The following is a 23,110-nucleotide window of genomic DNA, read 5'->3' as shown; positions in this document are numbered from 1 at the left end:
GAAACCAAACTATGGAAAAGAAAGAGTTTTCGAGTCCGTGGCTCAATCCTCGGATTTGAGAGGAAAGGAAAATATAAAGACTAGTTTTCCTTTCCTTCTTTTAGTTTTTGCATATAACAAACAGTGACGGAAAAGGAAAAGGAAAATAAAGTTTAATAAGAAATATGTAGTTTTATATTTTTTTTCCTTTCTTAAGTTTCGACTTTACAAACATCATAGATTCCATTCCTAGGTTTTTCTTTCATTTTCTGAAGTAACCAAATAGACTCATAAAAAAGCATTACTACAGAATAACACTTATACCACTGTTTTTAAGTGTGGTATAAATATATTTACCACTGTTATACAACCGTGACAATAGGTGGTGTGGTATATAATAATAGCAAAACTGTGGTATATATATTTAACGGATACCACGGTTTTTCAAAGAACCGTGGTTTGTATGCCCATTATATACCACGGTTGTCAATAGAACCGTGGCATATAAGCTATTGAAACCGTGGTTTATATTAAAACTGTGGTATATATATTTAACGGATACCACGGTTTTTCAAAGAACCGTGGTTTGTATGCCCATTATATACCACGGTTGTCAATAGAACCGTGGCATATAAGCTATTGAAACCGTGGTTTATATTAGTGTATGTGTAATAACACCGTGGTATATAGTTATACTAAATACTACGGTTTATATATAAACCGTATATATATATATATATATATATATATATATATATATATAATATATATAATAATATATAAAACTGAATATATATATAACAAAATTTACATACTAATAACCGGCCTACATACAACATTTCCATCTTTCCAACAAATTCCAAAATATACAATAAACTATCAAACATTGCAAAAAAAAAGATAATAATAAAAATACTTCCATTAATTTTTTTCCTCGTTTCTGAAACTCAAGCGATTCAGAAACTGCATGTAACTCAGGGGTTCTAAGAGAGATTCAATATTTATACAACTTCGAGATTTTATTCATGTATACAGTTTTGGAGAGACATTATAATAAGAGAAACTACAAATGTTTCTTTCAATGTCTGATGTAAAAATATTGACAATCAACTCGTACAAGCTTCTGTTGATCTGAACCAACAATTGTGAGTCTTTCCTGGTTATTTTTAACAAAATTTGAGACCATTTAAATGACATTTCAAAGTTCAAACCAACTCTGGGGTGCTCTGCACTTTGATATAAGTAGATGAGCCATTCTTCCAAACAAGTAGTATCGAACTCATCCTTCCGACCATCATGGTTTTCCTGCCAAACGAACTAGACTTAGAGACCAATCAGGATAAAAAAAAAATGACAAAATTGATAGAAGAGAGGCGAGCAGATATGTACTTCAAATCCAAAGGTACATAGCAGAAGTTTGAAAGATTTACAATTAACAATGACAATACATCTTCACATGCTAGGCTTTAAACATCCACATTTCACACATGTTAAGGAGTTAACTTATTTTCAAGCTTCACAATGTTTCAGTCAACAAGGCAGGTTCATCACCATCCTATCCTATATGAAGTGAGAAAAATGATAGAGCTCTGTCTCATACCAGTTTATGGAATATGCAACCTAAATGATTAATAACCTTCTGAAACTAGCTCTATCAAGAAAGTGATACATGTTTGATGGACGTATGTTTATCTCCAATATATACCTTATTGTTGAACAACCTTTTTATGAATTTGAGAATTGAAAAGAGTAAAATCACACTAGCTTAGCAACACTATTACTAAGCTGTTGTAGGCTGTACTGCTGTAGCCATAGGCCATATGCAGTGAAGAACGAATGACCCCCTTGATGTCCAATTAAGACCATCATTAACATCAGACATATACTCACGTCCTTTTTACCTTTAGCTAGCTGAAACCAACCGAAATCCAACACCAGATATTATAACTAAAAGTCAGTGATAACCATTTTAAACTCAAACCAGACTAGTGCAAAAAGAATTGATCCACCTCTATCAAAATGTTTTACTTTGAATAAAACGGTCTTTACCTCTGTGTATCTAGGACCACTGCAGCTTTTGTGGAGAAAACTGACACCTAATTGAAAGCATTTGAAACAGCATAAAGGAAATCCAAGAAACCTGTTCCCTTGAGAAGACCTTTACCAGTCAAGAGCTCAAAATCTAACAACAAGAGGAAACCAATTGCGGCTGTCTTTCCATTTATTAATTCATTCCTCTTTGTGAAACCAAAACCAGTTTCACCCTCATCAACTATCATTCTCACCTGAAATCCATGAACAGAGAAAAAGTTGTAAAACGCAAATTAGTACTTAGAAATATTTTGTCTTTTTGAGTGAAACAATCAACTCTCAGTTACCTCATCCACATTGACATCAGATGCAGTTGCACCTGGTTGAGCCTTCCCACTAAAGACAATCTCGGCAGAGGCACCATATGGAACACCGTCTTCCAAGCTGATGTAAATGTTATCAGCATCCAATTTCACAGAATACACAAAGAGCGGTCTCAAAGAGGGTGTTAGGACTCTCAGCACAACATTCTTGGGATACCAATCTTTCACCTCCCCAGTTCTTAGATCATATGTACTGTCTGTAGATGGACAAACTATACAACCATCCTGAAAAGAAAAGTATCATAGATTATTTTGCTTTAAATCCGCCCAAACTATGTCATAGCGACAATCTTATAGTTGTGCCAGAAACATGTGTCTTGTAAGAATATAGCCCAGGGACCAACTTCAGTTTATATACCACTGTAGTCCATTTTCTCATATTCTTTGGGCCAGACACTCTTCTCGTTATATGGTTTCAATTAAATGCCTACAAAAATTTTCATAAACTCCCAACAAATTCCAAAATGTACAATAAACTATCAAACATAAATTAAAAAGGTAAGACTCATAAATTAAACTGGAAGGGTGCGAACATAGCTAAAACTCATCCTCATTCGCCCAGAAATTTGAAACACCCCATTTTCTGGATGAACTGAATAATATCAAGCCGAACACCGTCAAGTTCATCTTGCGTGTATGTCTCCTTCAGTTCTAAATTTGTTATCTGGATGAGTCAAAGCACAACATGTAGAGTTACTATATAAGAATAATGCAAAGTCGTTGCATTGAGCCAAATAAAGTGTTTGTCAAAACTTTCAAATACCTTATTTTCAAATGATCCAGTTGAACAAGCTTCTACTATTTCCCTCATAAACTTCATTGTATAATACCCACACTCTGTGCCACCTGGTTGATATGGGCCCTAACATATAGACTCACAACATATGTAAACATATACTTTTCAAAGAAAAAGACAATAATGTGTAGGATTTGTTTACCTTGATCTTGTCCCACTTTCTTTGAACTCGTTTCCCATCAACCCTTTGCAATGTGAGGACCGCACTTCACAAAGATAAATGCAAAACATTTAATTCACAATCGCTAGTGGGAAGTCTAATTGGAGACGTTTTTAGTACTTCATTTTATTCAATCCTTTATGTACTTTCACTATGGTAGTACCTCAAAATGTTAAGATATGTCAAAAAATATAGCTATGCTCACCTCCTAAAATATATTGCTATATCTGAGCTTGGTTCACCATGCATCGAATCCAACCAAATGAAAGACATACGTGATAGATCAATGACAATTAAAACCCAATGGCCGCTATGAAAGAAAAGGGGGAAAAAAAATGGAAAACAATCAGTACAATTGATAGTTTTATCAATTTAAACAATACACTGTGATAGGATCGTTTATGTCCTTACCACGGATTGTAAGGAATGAGAACAATTTTCTTTCCACTTGCATTCCGCAATGTTTCTACAATGATTTCAGTTTTAGCGGTTCCATCTGCTCTTGTAAAAGATAAAGGATTAACAAATCCAACGATGTCGCGGCGGTGACTCACAAATTCATCTGTAAAGGATTCTAAAAGGAAAAAATCAATCGTCATAAATAAATTTAAATAACTAATATTTGATTAAAATCACCAATAATAAAACCTTCAAGATATGCTTACCTCATGTATGCAATTAAACAAACAACTTCTAAACTATCCATATTACACACATCCAACAAATCACATTTTCGATAACAAATTTTTCTCGTATCTTCTCCAAACAACTCTTTTCCAACTGGAAAAAATACCACACCATGGGTTAGGAAGCATGATATTGAAAGCAGTCCTTGAAAGAATCAATTGGACCTTGATGACGACTAGCACTACTTTTACTTGTCTCTTCCTAAATTATTGAAAATTCAAACCAACCGGCGTTAAAATCATAGCGAATCAGAAATTAAAAATTGCATATAAAAGGCTCTTTTACCTCAATGTCGATCCTTAAAAGAACAAGGTCTTTTGGCCATGGAACTTGTGTGCCAACTGCATCTTCCACATGCACGAACTCGTAATTCACTTGTATAGGAAGATAGTAACGATCAGCATCCTTAGAAACAAGTGACTTAACCGCCACACGAAAATTCCCAAATCCTAAAAGATGACCGTGAACTTTATCATTTGGTCCACACTCCTCGTAGACTAATCCTTTAACAACAATATTTGTTCTAGAATTCACAGCTAAACTACACTCTTGCTCCTGTAATCGGCCAAGCAAATCATATTGGAACCAAAGCAAATTATTTCTATATTGCAAAAAGTTAATTAAAATTTACCTTCCCTAGACCAGATTTGGGACCCAAAGAAGGTGATTGACTGTTCCTTTCTTATTTACTCTCTTTACATGATCGATTTCAACTTTGATGATGGTTGTGTTGTTTTGGCCTTGCCTTTGGACTACATGTAAAAAAAAATTATTATGCATGGAAAAATGAATAATTGCATATAAAAGGCTCTCTTAATTTACCTCAATGTCGCCCCGTAAGGAACAAAGTCTTTTGGCCACGGAACTTGTGTGCCAACTGCATCTTCCACATACATGATCTCATCATTCACTTGTATAGGAAGATGGTAACGACCAGCATCCTTATAAACAAGTGACTTAACCGCCACACGAAAATTCCCATATCCCAAAAGATGACCGTGAATTTTATCGTTTGGTCCACACTCCTCATAGACCAATCCTTTAGCAACAATATTTGTTCTAGAATTCACAGCTAAACTACACTCTTGCTCCTGGAACCAAAGCAAATTATTTCTATATTGCAAAAAGTTAATTAAAATTTACCTTCCCTAAACCAGATTTGGGACCCAAAGAAGGTGATTGACCTGTTCCTTTCTTATCTACTCTCTTTACATGACTAGGTTTCAACTTTGATGACGGTTGGGTTGTTTTGGCCTTGTCTTTGGACTACATGTCAAAAAACAAATTATTACGCATGGAACAAAAAAGAAAGTTGTGGATCATGATAAACAAAAATACTTACTTGCTGAAATTTTCTCACTACTTTATGCCCTTGATGTTCAAGTAGAAGAGCGTACCATATGATCTCTATCGACACTAGTAACGCTTATTTGTTTGAAGAGATCTTTTGAACCTCCATTCTCCAACCTTTTGACTCTTTCTAACACCATCCTTAATTCTTTTTGAAGTCCCGAAGTTACGGTTTTGTTCGAACAAATTTTGGGTCTGTAATTCTTGTATTCTTTCTTGGTCCTCTTGAATTGTTGACTCAAGGTTAGCGATGTGTTTCCGTGAGCCCGCGTTTCATGAGGCTGAAGTCACGTGGTGGGTATAACCCCCCTTCCTACAGATCTCTCACACGACGAGAATGTTCGGGTGTGCCTAATGCTAAAGTTAAGGCGTCTTTGCTTCCTTGAGTAGATACCTTCCCCTCTGCAACTTGCTTTTTCAAAGCACATCCTTAATATATATTTTTCAAATAAAAAGGAATTGGAATATATTAGAACAAAGCATTGATAAGGACCATAAAAAGTATTGACAAAAAAGTTGATCTTACGATTTTTTCATCTACTTCTTTTAGCAAAGATCGTCTTTGTATGTTCCTTTTTTTCGTTTGGTGCGATCTTTTCCATATTATAGTCCTATCGGATGGATCAAAAAAGCTGGTCCCAACTCTTTTTTTCTATGGTTAAACAATAATCATGCAAACAACTTAGTCGGAACATATTTGCATGGTGTATCATTGTCTGTGGAATCTAGACAAATGTTAACAATGCACGTACTAAATTTTCACCAAGATTAGCCAAACTCATCTTTCCCGTCGCGGTGGTTATTTTTTTTTTGCCCGCCCATTTGTGAATTGAGCTTGCTAATTTCCTGCAAAACAATTCTACACTTATCATCTCATTTGGGGAGGAGGAGAAGCCCGCTAAACCGACAATACAATCCCCACATTAACAACTAGACTCGAATCATCTATCGCCAGTATCATCTAGATGGAAAAATAAAAGCGATAGAATAAGAGTCTTTGAAATTATGCTACTCTAATGTGCTGAAAAACAAGTTGCTCTTATGCTACTCTTAGCACTCTTATGCTACTCTAATGTGCTAACCGCACTAAAATTATGCTAACTCTAATGTCCGAAGTTCTTTTAATTCTTTCATTATAAAAAGAAAAACATCAATCGGTTAGAGGCTTAGAGCTATTGATTTCATAGTATTCAAAGAGAGGGTTATATGATGAGAATGATAACAAAATTTCATTCTAAGCTACTTGGATGTTAGTTTTATGGACTGGTAATAGTCTAGCCAAACCCACCTTTATTCATTCAGGTGCCTACTCTGTGTTTCTTTAGAAAGGCCCTCAAGAAAAGAGCAGTAGAACATCCTATTGTCCAAGTGAATCGATTGATGTATTTAGAAAGGAAAAAGGGACACATATAGCTGCCGCGATTATACCTATGGTTATACCTATTTCTATGTAATATACCTATTTCTCATCTATCGACCACTAGAATTAGAGTGAAATGAAAATCGAGAAGACATGATTACAATAAAACAGTTCATAAGTCGTAGTATGTACATCTTGGGGAGACAAAATTTCATGTTGGCGGGTGATATTGATCACCCAATGAATTCAATTTAATTATAACTATAAACCATACCTAAAGGTTAAACTCCATTATGTTAGCTAGCATTCTAGCAAGTTGTTGAATGGAAATAATTGTGACAGACTAGTAAGTTTGAAAATCTATTCTAAATTTCCTAATATAGAAATCTATAGTTTTAGTGATGCCGATCGGGTTACCACACATTCAATTAACAATTAAAACACTCTGAAGCAACACTTTAGAGTCAGACCGAGCTACCCAACATAAATCACAACGGGACATCCCTAGATGGACCTTCAAAAACAAAAGGTTCAGGTTGTTCTTACTCGGAAATCAAGTCGTGAGCGAGGAAAAGGGAATATAGTAAATCCTTACCCATGGCGTGCTGTGTGTCTATCAAAAGATGGTTCAAATTACCTTTATCTACTTACCGATTACCAACCGGGGTACTTTGCCTAGTTAAAGGTAATCCTAAAGGCTCGGTTTGAACAAGAATATAGACTAAGAAACCCACTGGAGCAATTATGAGCTCCCGGGTTTGTCATTTCGGTCGTTCGGTTATACAACTGTAGCCTTATATAGCCCATGAGTACACGCATGTTAATCTCGATATTTCACTAAGCGTCTGACCTATCACCAACCATACACATAATCCTTGGAGCCTATTGTCAACCATATCTAACACAACTTCTATGTTTTTAATGAACTATGTACATTAGATAAATACTATTAGATAAATTTTTTCTATATAAGGACATATAATGCGTTTATCTAAGATGCATGCTCATCGGGGCTCTAAAAAATACACTTCCTCATAAGAATTTCGATGGGCCGGGGAACTTGTTACATTTCATGAGGCTGTAGAATTGTACTGTGTTAGATAAATAGATAACACAATGCACCTAAGATACGAACTCCTCGACTCTCCTACACTTGTAAGATACGAACTCCTCGACTCTCCTACACTTGTACTTATGAGATATTGGCGTATCCTTGATCAATAAGAAGTTCCTGATGGACAGGAACTTTTTTCTGCTTCATGAGACTGTAGAATTGTACTGTGTTAGATAAATAGATAACACAATGCACCTAAAGATCTGAACTCCTCGACTCTCCTACACTTGCACTTATGAGATATTGGCACATATCCTTGATCAATAAGAAGTTCGATGGGCCGGGGACTTTTTTTTCATTTCATGAGGCTGTAGAATTGTACTCGTGGCATAGATTATTTATTTGATTGGTGGCTTGAGAGAATTCATTTGTTCTTCACTTGTTGTTTTCGTTGTTTAGATGTAAAGAGTCATCCTATTTCAATCGAGTGTGAGTTAGAATACTTGTTAGCCACCTTTTTTCATTCGATGAGATTGTTGTAACCGACATTTGGATGGTTGGGGTCGGGGATTGTACACGAGATAGCCACACAAAACTCAAACTTGTCAACATAACGGGGAGGCATGTTTAAGTTGGATGATGAGCCACTTCATGCTAAATCGAAACATGCCAGAAGTGGGTGGCGCGCTTAACCATTTCATCGAGTCCTCAAAAATAAAATGAAAAGAACATTGTTGAATACAATGAGGTATTGAGCCAACTATGATACCGAGAAAAGAAATTACAGACCTATTCTAGATGCTCTATCCATCAGCATTAGTCATGAGCACTAAATAAATCAGACAACGAGTGATTCATTATCATCCTTTCTACTAATTTTACGGTATTGTTAGCAACCTTCTCTTCAGCTGAATATATTTCCGTCATAATCTGCTCAAAAAGATCACCCCCTAACTGTCTTCTAGAATCGAATTCGGACTCCTCCCTTAATAGCAACAACAGAGATTTAGCTAAACCTTTAGCCCTCCATGTCCCATTAACGCGTAGCTGAAGCAATCCCGGTATTGCTCCCTCCCTTAATATCAATTCTCGGTACTTTTCTCTACAACTATTACACATAGAAAAAAGCACTCCCGGGATTCTTTCGATCTGGTAAACCTACTAGAAAAAGTAAAATCTCAGTTTGAAACCCCAATACTTCAGCAGAGGCATCTTCCTGGCTTAGAAAAGATCCGCTAGAGATTCCCTCTCAGTCCTAGTCGAGATCTTCTCTTTCTCCAATCCCGGTAGACGGGCGAGCATCTCCTAACCTTAAGAAGTGAGTTTTCAAGAGAAGGAGTATCGCTCTTCAACTCCGGCTCCATTCGGTGATTTTTAGCCGCGATACATCGTAGCTCGGGGGCCTTCTTGCAGTCTTATCGTACCACTTGCTCTCAATCTCGTAATGCCCTTGTTATAGAAGCCCGGCACATTTCAAGTCGCGACCTAGCAGCTTTCAAGCCTTTTATTTTAGTACCCTAACGATAAGCTAAGACCAAACTAAACCGATGTGACCCACGCCCGCTTCGCCGCTCTTTCATTAGAAAGAAACGTAAGGTAAAGGTCGGTGAGCGAAGCCGACTAATTAAGGAATAAAGCTGGGGAAGAGCAGGAGAGCAAGACCCTCGGACACAACTACAAATTTGTCGGGGAACATTGTAGATCTTCTATGGGAATGCCGACTACGTGAAACTAAAAAGACTACGACTACAAGCCCGGCCGAGGCGAAGTCGCTTCTATTCTCGTTGGGGCTGATCCTTTGATTAGACTTCCTAAGTGTGGATTTGAGGAGCGGCATCATCGGATGTGGTCTATATTGACTCAACAAAATTATAGCTATCTGTTCTCTCTCAAGGGCCAGAAGCCTAGAAGAACTCAACCTTGGAGTTGTCAAGTACCTCTAAGTTGCACAATTTCGGCTAATATGGAACACTAAATGATGTAATTTTCAGGATTGGAAATGCATCCATACTCGAAAAAGAAATTGGTTACGTGGAAGAACATCAAATACTAAGCTGCGTAGGTAGAAGAGAGAGCATATGCATATAACACTCTGTTTCCTTCTCTTTTTCTCTTTTTTTTCTTTGTTTTATAGGAATAAAGAGAAACGTTTCCAAATTAGAAAATACTCCCCAAAATGTAGTAGTCTACTAACACTCAAAGTTCGCATGGGAAGCTCCTGTGTGGGTGGTTAGCTAGGACAATGAGCTAATTCGTCGGTGAAGGAGCTAATAGCATTAAGACTACGACTACAATGCAATACCAGCAGCAACAAAATGAAAATGTAAAACCAAAGCAGCCAAATAAAAGCAAAACAAAATAAAAAGGTAACACCATACCAATAGGAAAACCAAAAAAAGAGCTCAAGTTAATCACCATTAAATTAAAAATACCGGCTATAACATGAAATGTACAAGAAGGTGAAGTTGATTACATCTTTGAAAGCGAATTTTCTTCCAAGAATCACGTATTCACGCATAACAAGTAATCAGTTTGAAATAACGGGATCCCTCATTGACTAACTAACAATTTTTCTCGCCATTGGTAAACATTGATCATATATACATGCATTTAGCATATTTTTTCAACAATTTCATTAAACGGGACTTTGCTTTCAATCACATTGATTTTCTAACGCGTTTAGTTTCCATACAAACTTCATATACAATTTGGGACATCTCAAACATACATATAATACCCTTTGCGATGACAAGCACATGTTCCTTTCTTATGAGCGCCAAGCGTCATTGCGAGAATCCAACGATCACATCTCTTGTCAATTGAAACAGGAAATGATGCTTCGCCGAAAACTTCCACGACGGGAACACAAACTGTGATTATGTTGCAACTTGGGTTGAGAAAGCCTAACGGATGGTACTTTCGGCATTTGTGGGGGGTGCAATGCACACATATTCCAATTAACAAAACACTCACGAGCAACACTTGTTGCACTGAGCTACCCCAACATAAATCACAAGCGGGATATCCCTAGATGAACCTTCAAAACAAAGGTTCAGGTTGTTCTTACTCAGAAATCAAGTCGCGTGAGCGGGGAAAAGGGAATATAGTAAATCCTTACCCATTGCGTGCGAGTGTCTATCAAAAGATGGTTCAAATTACGTATCTACTACCCGGTACTAACCGGGTATTTGCCCTAGTTAAAGGTAATCCTAAAGGCTCGGTTTGAACAAGAATATAGGCTAAGAAACCCACGGAGCAATTATGAGCTCCCCGTTTGTCATTTCGGTCGTTCAGTTATACAACCTGTAGAGCCTTATATAGCCCATGAGTACACGCATGTTAATCTCGATATTTCACTAAGCACCGCCAACCATACACATAATCCTTGGAGCCTATTGTCAACCATATCTAACACAACTTCTATGTTTTTAATGAACTACGACATGGGATAATAATTTACATGGGCGGGCTAGTCACTATGCAATTTCAGTCTTCTTCCACTATTCTACTTTTCTGTGTGCAAATTTTTCATTATGCTAAATGTTTCAACAGTTCTAATCTTCTTGTACATGCACAAATATATAATAGTTTAGTCTCACCTAGTAGATAACTATGACCTATTGTTGTTACGTTTCGTTCTCGATTTAATTTGATTGAATGGCATTAATTTTTTTTTTTTTTTCTATATAAGGACATATAATGCGTTTATCTAAGATGCATGCTCATCAGGCTCTAAAAAAAACATACACTTCCTCAGCAAACCCTAGCAATTATATATATACAAAAGCTCCGTAGAAAAACTGTATTAGTCAGAACTCTCTTAACTGGAATACTATTAGATAAATAGATAACACAACAATGGAAATGTCACAAATGCGTTTTCAAATATCAATATCTGTAGATTCTACCTCAGAAACATGCAGTTCAGAATACCACTACAAACTCAGTGTCATACTGTCATATCTGAAGTACAACAATTAACATACACAAATCCAAGATAAGGACTTAAATGGTATTCATGCAAGTAGAGAAAGAAAGAAAAAAAAAAAAAACTATAAGCAGAAATTCAGTTGTTAAAATAGTATACCTGAAATTCATCAGTCAATCTCGATTTAACAAACTTGTCCCAATCTTCTTGGCTGATATATTTTCGTATATTCTGGGAGGTTTTCTAAGCAATTCGAGTTGGTCTTTAAATGGTGTGATGTAGAACCTGGTCAGCCTGCTCTTGAATTCTCTCCATTTCTCACCGATATCTTGCAAAGTACCTTTCATTTCGTGGTCTTCCAAGTTGAATTTCCCCTAAAACACATACAAGAGATTTTGAAACTAGCAAAGAATTAAGACTATCTAATTAAGTAATTTTATTTTCGAACTTTTTACCTTTATAAATTTCCATAATCTGTCTCTCGCTTCTCCTTTGACATCATGCCAATTGCCATAAGTAGCAATGGAAACTCGAGAAGCGACCAAACAAACTGAGTAGCTAGCCAAATCTTTCCCACCTTCACCAATACGTTGACCATTTTGATTGAATACAACATCCACACGTTCATTCTCTTTCATCTTTGTAAGACGTGAGCATACAACTGCTCCTCTACCTTTCCTTTTCTCTCCAGTACGTTGTGTCACATTTTCTTCCATGTTTGAGTCGGGAGTCTCGTCAACTTCCGTGTTAGAATTGAAGTTTTCTTCGGATCCATGTCCGAGTCAAGAGTCTAAATCAACTTCCGTGTTAGGATTGAAGTTTTCTTTCGGATCCATGTTAAATTCTGTAGAGTGTAGACATGAATAAAAGCACATGAAGCCAAATAAGATAACAACTATAACTTCTAAAATGATTACACAATTTTACTTAAGCAGAAGATAACAAATCAAAATAAACCCAAATAAATTTTATTGAGGAAAAAAATTAACGAAACAAACTTTTCTTAGTGATAAACTAAAATGATAAAATATCCGGTACAAGATAAACCAACTCCTTTGGAAGGAAAGAAAATATGTTTTAGGTCGAATCGACCCATATCCCTCACAATTTGCACGAGCATAAGAACCCAAAGAGTCAACCGGCAAACTTTTTCTTGTTTGTATGGTCAATAGAGCAACCAACGTTGATCTCATCCTCATTCTCCTCTTCATGGTAGTCTCTTTCGGGAGCCCTCAATGTTATTGACCATCTTGGGTCGAAATGGTCGGGTACATAAAATACTTGCTTGGCTTGGGAGGCCATAACAAAAGAGTCGATTTATGGCCTATTCTACCAAGATCACAGATGTGAAACCCAATTCATCCACTTTGGCGCCATTTCTGCTCTCAACCCAATCACACTTGAATCTTTGGGACTTTAAAGCGTCATATAGTCAAGCAACCATATTTCTTGAATAACACCGTAATAACACATCTCCGAAATGACTGGGTTTTATCCTTGGCACTAGCAATTTTGGTAATCGTTGAAGCCACTAAGCTTACACCACTATTACGGTTTACTAGTGATGCTTCATGAGCCTTTGTATGAAAGCGAAACCCGCCAATAACATAGCCAGAGCATTTTATAACGTCTCGACGAGGTCCTTGAGCTACAACTTTCAAGATGTCTGCGAGATCGTTCCCGGGAATCATTTCCTCTTCCTCAACCTGCTTTTGCAGGTTTTGGGAACTTGTTAGTCACATTTATAATATGGTATTAAATGTGATGCAAGTTCAATTAGTATACCGTTTTACGAAGCCAGTAAATAAAGGTGCGGTGGTGCTCATCTTGTAGCCATTTCGCTGACCTAAGGGGATTACTACGTCTTAGGTGCTCCATATGCTTCCTACAAAGACATAATTAGGAAAATACAGTAACCATCAAACTGTCCAAATTAAGCAAGAAACTTTCATAGTTTCTTGTAGACGACATTGTTAGGTATAATTAATGCCGACTTACTCAATATAAAGTTGTACATCATCTGTGTTTTGCAAAACACTGGCGACGCGCTTTGCTCCCAAGAGTATTGTTCCACTCCAACAACCTTTGTACCACCAAGAGGCTTCCCCGTTGGATATTGTATTTTTTTTTTTTCTTTGTTGTTGGTATCCATGTTTCTTCCTAAAGGAACTCCCACGGTTTGCGGGCACCCGATAAGTACTTTCGAAGAAACTCTACGACTTCCTCAACAAGATAATTTTTACGCAATGCATCCTTACGGGACGATTTCGATTTGAGCGTGTCCCTTCAATATCTTCATGAATCTAAAATTTAATACATATAAGAGTTAGAGAAAAAGGGGAAGCTTCGTTGAATTATTGAAAAATATAAGAAATTAGCTTGTACTTGCCTCTCAAATGGATACATCCACTGGAAGAATCTTGGACCACAAAGCTCGACCTCATGTACAAGATGAATTGTGAGATGCACCATAATGTCAAAAATGATGGTGGAAAGTACATTTCCAGCAAACACAATGTAACCGCCAAATTGTCTTGGATTTCCTGCAACTTAGACACATCCACCACTTTGGCACAAAGAGAACTGAAGAAGAAACACAGCCTAATGATGGCATATCTCACATGTTTTGGCAACACGATCGATTATAGCCACCGGAAGAAGTTGTTGCATCAATATATGACAGTCATGAGACTTGAGACCGCATACAATTTCAAATCTTGACCGACACGCGATGCCGGAAATTGAACAATATCCATCGGCACTTTCGGCTCAAGCAAAGTATTGCGGACTTTTGCTTTCTCCTCTCTAGTTAATGTATGACATCTTTGGTGGAAGGTAAGTTCGATTTCCTCTTGTTTCGGTGCTAGTTCCTTCCTAATATTCATCTCAACAAGGTCAAGGCGACTTTTAAGGTCATCCTTCGCTTTATATTTCATGTTGAGGAGTGTGCCAATAATACTATCACAAACATTCTTCTCAATATGCATAACATCCAAATTATACAAGACAAGCAGAAATTCCCAATATTCGAGCTCAAAAAAATATGGACTTCTTCTTCCAACAAGTTCTACTTTCGCTTTCATTAGTCGAGGCAAGCCGCTTCCTCTTTCGTGTATCTGACTTTTCATCGGATGCCTTTGACTTCCTTTTTGATGCTTTTGGCTTCGGAATCACCAAAATTTTTTCCCCATTTGACTCGGATCCCCTTGACCTTTCCCAAAATCTTCTTCCCAGTTAACAACTCTGGACTTGATCGACATTCTTGCTGCCCATTAAACCCCTTTCTTTTGCTTCCTAAACCGATGGTTTTTTGGAAGCCACTTTCGATGTGCTTGATATATGTTTTTATTCGAATGTTTCAATCTAATGGAATCTGTTTCTTCACTGCAAACTGGACAAGCAAAATACCCCTTGACGCTACAACCAGCTAAATTTCCTAACGCGGGAAAATCATTAATTGTCCACATTAGTACAAATTACCAATGTAAAAGATTGCTGCTTGTAGGCATCAAAACCTCAACACGGGGACCCCACAAAGTCGTAGAATCTTCAATAAAAGGTCCGAGGTAAATGTCAATATCATTACCATTATGTCGTGGACCCGATATCAACATTGTCAACATCAAAAATTTTCTCTTCATACACAACCATGGAGGAAGATTGTAAGTGACCAACATAACGGGCCAACAACTATGCCTACTGCTAAGGTTACTATGTGGATTGATTCCATCTGTCGAAAGAGCTAATCGTAGATTCCTTGGTTATGAAGCAAAAGTTGGCCACAACTTATCGATCTCTTTCCACGAGGAGAGAATCGCCAGGATGACACATTTGACCATCAATTACTTCTCTCTCATTTGCATGCCATACCAAATCTTTTGCTGTCTGAGCCGATTGAAACATCTTTACAAATCTTGGGATAGGTGAAAAGTACCACAATACTTTTGCAAGCGCTTTACCCTTGTTTTCTTGGTATCTTGACGCTCCACAAGTCGGACAAGTAGTTCTAGACTTGTACTCCTTACCTCTATAAAGTATACAATCATTGGGACATGCATGTATTTTCTCAGATCGCATTCCAAACGTAGACAAAATATCTCTAGCGTTGGACATGGATTTTGGCAACTCATTAATTTCCGGAAGGGCTTTTCCGAACAACTTCAATAAAAGGCTAAAACTCTTGTCTGACCACCCGCTTCTTGCTTTCAAATTGAACATTTCGACAAGGAATGACAACTTTGTAAATGTTTTGCAACCTTTGTACGAGAGGCTTCTCCCAAGATCTTCAAGCAACTTACAAAGTTTTTCGGGATCCCCCTGAAATGCTCATATGCATCCTCAACCATTCTAGTTGTGTGCGCAAAATCATCGGGGATCTCAAAATCTTGAGAAAGAGGTTGACATGTACTACCACTTCATGGGCTGATCACTAGGAGAATCTTCCCCATGCAATATCCATGTTGTATAGGTTTCTTCAAAACCGTTTTCATATAAATGATTTTTATCTCCACCAAAGTTTGGTGTTGATTATTCCCACAAACGAGCATGGGCATCTTATCCAATGAAGCATCTTGGGCCTACACTCTTTTCAGACATTTAAGAAAGTACAAGACCCTACTTCGAATTCGATTCGTTACTCTATCCATAGTCATCCAGGGACCTATCCATTCTTATTCCTATTGCAAGTAAACAAAAACTTAAAACCCCATAAAGATAAGTCATTTTAAACACCGTAACCACAAAATAAAACAAGTATGTAGCATACTACATGGAGCTACAGAAAAGTACAAAGAAAAGTTCGTGAGAACTGAATGCGAGAAAACAATACCTAGCAAGAATATTGGTTTCCACTCAAGTCCTTACACGCACTATTCTCAAGAACTCCAAGAGCTTTCCCAAGAATCTGCAAGACAAAGGAAGAATGTTTACAATAACTCTCAAGTTACTTACTGCAATTACTACTTTGGCAATCTCAAATCAAGCTTATGACTTAAAGTGGTCTAACAAGAGTTTCACCGCTTATAAGGTTCTCAAAGCGTCAAACCCGTATCCATGCCTTTAGAACAAACCCGCCTAATCTCCACACAAGTAATTTTACTAGGTATGAGGTTGGGTCTAGTTCTCTGGCTAGCCTAAACTCATTGTTGTTTGTTGGTATGCAACTCTATCCCTGTACCAACCATGTTAAACTTGGATACTACACAAGATTTTTCTAGTAGTACCCATGTCCCCTACCGGTGACAAAGTTTTGAGTTCACTACCAAAAGATGCATACGGATTGCCAAAATTATTCTTCTATGACTACTTTCAAGATTCTATCACTTGAAGGCTCCTAATAATCCCGACATTAGGCTTCGTTCAAAAAAATTCTAACTTGCTTCATTTGAATGGCTAGTTTAGTTAAAAACAGACGCGAGTTATCTATCCAAATTTTCACGAGTAAAGAATCCATATAATATCCTTCGTGGTTTAACATATAACATGACTACATCTGCGGGGAGCTATGAACTAATGAACCGCCTACTCAAAGTTTATGTCTCTCAGAGGCGGGGAAAAAACCTATATTCCATCACCCAATTTCAAGGGATTTATGCCTCCGAAGGGTGGTTTATGAAACCGATGGAGGGAAACAAAAATTCATTGCGAAAGACCCTAGAAAAGCTCACCTTTTCTACATGCCTTCAAGACACGGATGTTGGAGTTTTCCTTATATGCACCTAACTCACACGATCGGACAAACCTAGCTGCATATTTAAGGAGCTACACAAACATGATTGCGGTGAAATATTCCTTCCGAAGCGTAACTGGTTGTCAAAAAGGAACCCTCGGCTAAAGTTGTTAACATGATAGGAATGTCTAATGCTCTCGTAGTTTTTGATAATGTTTAGTGTTATTGTGCTAAGGCCACGGGATCATAGTGTCCGTGGTCTCCGCGATGCTGGTTTGGACAACTAACTTTCACATTTATAGAATGAGGTAAAGCATGCTTAACCGGTCAAAGACAAATGAAGTGAAGTATACAAGAGCACGAGCTCGAGTACCTAGAGTAGAATGAGGTATTATGAAAATATTGAAAATTTGAAATCACATGCACGCGAGTTATATATTTGAATCTTTGGATTTTTATTAGGTAATCGGCAATTAGTAGGTGATCATCTTATTGTCTTTGATGTCTGTCAAGTGTCAATAACCTTAACTCCTTAAGGTTGATCATCTCCTCGTAACCACCTTTATAAGTTCTTTCTTAACATCTGTATCTTGCACCCCTAAAGATTGTCTAATTCAATATTGGAGATTGTCTAAAGTTTGGTTCTAGCTTAGAAATTGAAGGGAAAAAACAAACTAGAGGTTTCAACAATATTGCAACCTAATTAGCTAACTAAAGGTGGCTTCAATAATCTGATACCAAGATCGGGTGATTCATGATCAGGTCTAGTGTGAAACCAACCTCGACGTATGAGTAGTTAAGAACAAACCTTCATTTTGGCAACTTTCGGTGACTCAAATGCCTTGTAGAACATGCCATGGGATAAGTGCAACACAAGTACTTTGAAATTTGTCAAACCCGACAAAGTGTAAACTAAAGTGTAGCTACCATTCTTCCCTCCAAAGCAAAATAATAATAAAGCACCCATTGCCTCCCTTATTCCATCGTGATACCAATCTCAAATTAAGAATCAATGGATAATGCGTGCTCTAGAGTTTAGACTCCTACGGTTCCTACCTCCTAATCCTATTTAGATTGCAACATTTCATATATTATTTTTCGGTTACAATCCGGAAAATCAAGAAGGTGAATTGCAAGCGATAATGGAGTTAGTGTTCTTGCTAAATCAACAAAATTGATTTTGTGACCCAATTGCAAGAAAAGCAGCAAGCGCAACCCGATAGCATCGGTTGCATTATCCCCGCTATGACTTATCCTCTTAGCATCCGAGGGACGACAAAGAAAAAGAAAAAACCAGGAGTGATTCCTTTTGGATTCCCTCACTCATCTAGTGAGGACTGTAAGAGGGATACTTGGGCAAAAGAAAGAGCTTTCAAATGCTTCTTGATCAACCAACTCTCAAAACAAGAAGGAGCAGTTCGGTCTTACGCCGCTTTAACTCTGTCGGGGGCACTCACTAACCTAAAACACTTAAGCAAAAAAGCGTTGACTTCTAGCAAGGAAGCCTTTCACTCACAAAGGAGCTACTTGCCTTTTAGGAAGGAGATATCGGAAGGCAAGCCTCATCCGAGCTAATCTTTCGCTTAAGTTGATTGCCATTCCTTTGGGTCGGCTCTTTGGAAAACAATGTAGACCTCTATCACCGTGGGAGGCAACTTGGAGAACCTAAGCTAGCAATCTGGTTGGACAACTAGCAGCTTTCTCAAACGAAGTTCAAACTCTAAGAACCACTTACTTTTAGGAAATTGGAGGCATGAATACATCAGCTAGTCGGCGCAGGCTTCACTTTCCAAACAACTCAATAAGTGGGAGAACTGTGGCAAAGCTTAAGCCATGAGCTATTCAGATCAGGGCTTATCAATCAGATTCAACCCTCACCGTGAGGAAAGTGGGAATCAAAGCATTCCGCTAAAAGAGTAGATGCTACTAAACGATCAACCTACTAGCAAAAGACCGAAATTTGGGCCTAACTCCTCGGGGTTTGAGGGCTGTTGGATAGATAAAGCGAGGAGCTATAAGGACTATGCTTACTTAGCAAACCCGGTAAGAAGATAAGAGGCGAGAAAGCCAAGAGAAAAAACACTTGATAGCTCGCTCCGCCTTAGTGGAAGCAAGGAATAGAAATACCTAAGAGTGATATTCGCACTGATACTAGCTCCCACCGCCGAGCTACCGGTATCAAACAAAAGGTCAATCCTAACATGTAAGCTTCTTTATACCCTATAAAGTATACCACACTTTAGAGTCAAAGAAATATCTAATTGTAGATGAAATACCAATACTAACTATATCATAGTATAGAGAAAAAATAAGCGACTCTCATGTTAACGATCTTCAAACCCGCCGAGCTACCGGTATCAAACAAAGTAAAAATCCTAACATGTAAGCTTCTTTATACCCTCTACAAGTATGCCACACATTAGAGTAAAACATCCCTCATGGTAACGAACTGAAAAGTTCCCACTGTTAATAAACTTCAAACCGCCAAGAACCAAGATTATCGTCTTTTTGTATTAAGTTTTTTCGGTTCTAAAAAGAAGAAAAAGGTAAATCTTTTACCTTTTCTTCATCCCGCGTCCCAATCAAATTAGAACCTATAGCCTGTACTAAACAGCGTCTGAGGTCTCTTTTCAAAAGATTACTCTACAAAAAGGAAGGTCTACACAGCAAGGATAAGCATTGCAATCCGAACTTAGACTGAGAGTAAATAAAATGGTTCCTCATATTCAAATACTAGATGTTTAGCCTGTCACAACAGGTTGTTGTATAGTTAGGACTACTGAGTCCTAGGGTAAGGCACTGAGAGCGGATACAAGCTTCTCTAAATTATTTCGTATATAAACAAACGCTCGTTTCGGACTATAAGTATTATATTACAAATATAACTCAACCCTTACTGACGAGTTACTTTCTCCTTTAACACAGTTCTTCTGCCAGCACCTCTGATAGTAGCTATTTTTATAGAATCCTGCAACAATGGCAATTTATCTTTAGTAGAAATTCATTTCGTTCAAAAAGAAGCCACACACGAAGTAAGGGCTGCTAAACCTCTGCAGCTATTTCTTCAGTGTAATCTTAGCTTTCCTGACTTAAAGCAGTTGTCAGCTAAGCCACTGGATGGTTGACCGGCTTCAATGACATGGGTGAGGATCGTAACCTCTCGCGGGAGGCTTAGACCAATTACCCCATTCATAAAACGGAGGTGACCAATGAACGGAATCTTATCCCGCAGTTAGAAGATGTATATGCCGGATACCGGTAGGGCAACACAGCCCCTCCCTCGGCTCCTCCATCCGTGTAATCAATCAATCGATTTTAAGCTCGCAAATCCAAAGCTATCTGTTTCAAGCTCTCTTGTGAATGAAAAACACACTTTTAGTCTTCCATAGGTTCGTGAAGTCAATCTTTCCAGAGTGAGGGTACTCAAGCAAGGGTCACTAACCGCTGGCCGCTAATTCATGATGAAAAACGCTCAAGCTATAAATAAACCCTTCGATTACGCAGGCTAATCCCGACTGTACGCATGCTTTGGTCTCCAGTTGTTCAGCCTAACGGATAGCCCTAATACTTTTACGCTATTCTCTTCCCAGGAGTGAAAGACAGCGTTGCCTAGGAGCTTTAGCCGTTCATTCCGGATGTTCCATATGAAAATATTGGAGATTCACTTAAATCAACTAGGTCCTATTCATAGTCTAGGTCGCATGTCTTACTGCATACCACATTATAGAGACAATCCAGCAACAAGTAGTACATTTTTAAGATTCGGCGCAGATGCTCAGTTTAAACCAGATGCACAACTACTTACTACTCAATTGATCCAAGGACCAGTATATCAAAGTTTCTACTATGTTGACTTGCTCCCTTGACTACCCACCTGGGACATTTGGAATTAGAAGTGATGGTAAAGGTGGTACTGTCCTTGACAGTGGAAGCCCTTTAGTTTTTATGGAACAGGAGGCCTATGATTACGTGAAAATGGCTCGGCATGGTACTTCTTACCCCTAAAGCGACCATTCCTACCAATGTATGGAATGGATTTGTGCTACTCGCGTCACCGGGGTACAAGTCGCGGTAATGACAATATACTACCGACCATCACATTCCTTTTCGGGGGCAGATTTGGATGTGACTTCACGCGGCGTTTTTAGTTTTTCCGACTATCTATGCACGGCTATTGTCCCTCATCAATTTGATTTCGATTCATGGTGATAATAGGAAACCTTGCTCAATCAAACCATAGGTTTTGTTTAACGTTTTTAGAGAATACGATTACCTTTGCTAAGGAGGAATGTAAACTAGGATCATAATCTCATTGAGATTTTAGTTAACAATAAAAGTAAACGACCTTACTTGAGCAGGGATCGTTCTATAAGGAAATACCTCTGTTTCCTTGAGTAATCAAGAGATGGGCTCACTCCTCCTATAGAGGATCGTTCTCAAGAGCTGCGAAAACTAGTGTCGTTACTATAGTGAATATAGCTTGTCCGAACTAGAGGGTATACAATCATAAAAAAAAATAATTGAAACTAGAGGGTATCACATCTCATCATAAAAACAAATATATACATAAAAAAAATACGAAATAGAGACTCCATGAGAATCCTTTGAACTTGGTTAGTTGGTCCCCTTCAACAAAACAAATGTGAATAGTGAGGAGGACGAGGTTAAAATCGATAAAAGAAGCAAGTGAAGAAGAAATGGTTAAAATCAGAAAAAAAAAAAAAAATTGCTATTTTTATGAAAATGGTTACCTCGAAAGTGATTGAATAGTGAGGGCGATGACGAGTTGATGTGAAGAAGACGAAGTTGAGTTGTAGTTTTATAGGCAACTAACTTTGTGATAATTCTCTCAAAATCCAATTCCGTTTCTCACGAGATAAGGTTATGGGAGTCCACAGCAATTCTAATTCTACCAGTTTTTTATCCAAATGGGATGTGAGAATCGTAAACCCGCGGGAATCCTAAGAGTCGTGGAAGAACTGGAGAAGTTGTGAGGGAGAGACCGAGATAATAGCGGGAATATCTAATTTGAACGAGTTTCGCTGTATTTTTTTTTTTTTGGGTATTTGACTATTTGGCATCAAAGCCCAAAATATCGATATCAAGGCCCAAAATGGATATATATCGGTGTACCCAAAAACCGATATATATCGGATATTTCGGATATATCCATTTTTTTTTGTAACCAGTCCAAACTATTTAAAATATCGGAAATATCGGATATATCGGAAATATCGCATATATATCAGAAATATATTGGAAATATCGGATTTACATTAAAAAATGATCAAAAAGTCAACCGATATATATCGTAAATATCGGATATATCGATTATATCGGCGATATAAAATTTTATATCGGAAATTCCGATATATAGCGGGTAAAAAAGGGTTCTATATTCGGTGGATATATGTCGAAAATATCGATATATGTGTACCAAAATACCGATATATATCGGATATATCGACGTCGGATATATCGGCGATATTTTGGTCCTTGTTTGGCATAAAGTCATAAACCACGGTAGAAAGTGGAAAATTTATATACCACTGTTTATGTTAAAGGTAGTGGGGATGCGGAGTATTCTCATGCTGAAAAAAAAACTAACCATGGTATATGGCCCAACTTATCCCACGGTTTTCATGTAACTGTGACATATACTAGTAAACCAATGACCAAAGAAATTTCCGCCGTGGTATATAAGTATTTCCCAC

At 37.7% G+C, this 23,110-nt stretch overlaps 1 protein-coding gene across 1 annotated transcript; it reads right to left on the bottom strand.

Moving 5' to 3' along the window:
* Nucleotides 1-880: 880 nt before the first annotated feature.
* Nucleotides 881-2,624, bottom strand: LOC147478068 (uncharacterized; the record flags this gene model as incomplete). Its single annotated transcript, XM_086586152.1, has 3 exons — nucleotides 881-1,284; nucleotides 2,029-2,264; nucleotides 2,358-2,624. Coding segments are annotated over 2 exons (456 nt in total), but the record flags the coding sequence as incomplete, so codon positions are not given.
* Between the last annotated feature and the right edge of the window lie 20,486 nt (nucleotides 2,625-23,110).

The sequence above is a fragment of the Coptis chinensis genome, chromosome 9, assembly GCF_015680905.1.
Source record: "Coptis chinensis isolate HL-2020 chromosome 9, ASM1568090v1, whole genome shotgun sequence".
Classification (NCBI taxonomy): domain Eukaryota; kingdom Viridiplantae; phylum Streptophyta; class Magnoliopsida; order Ranunculales; family Ranunculaceae; genus Coptis; species Coptis chinensis.
This window is presented reverse-complemented; position numbering and strand designations above follow the sequence as displayed.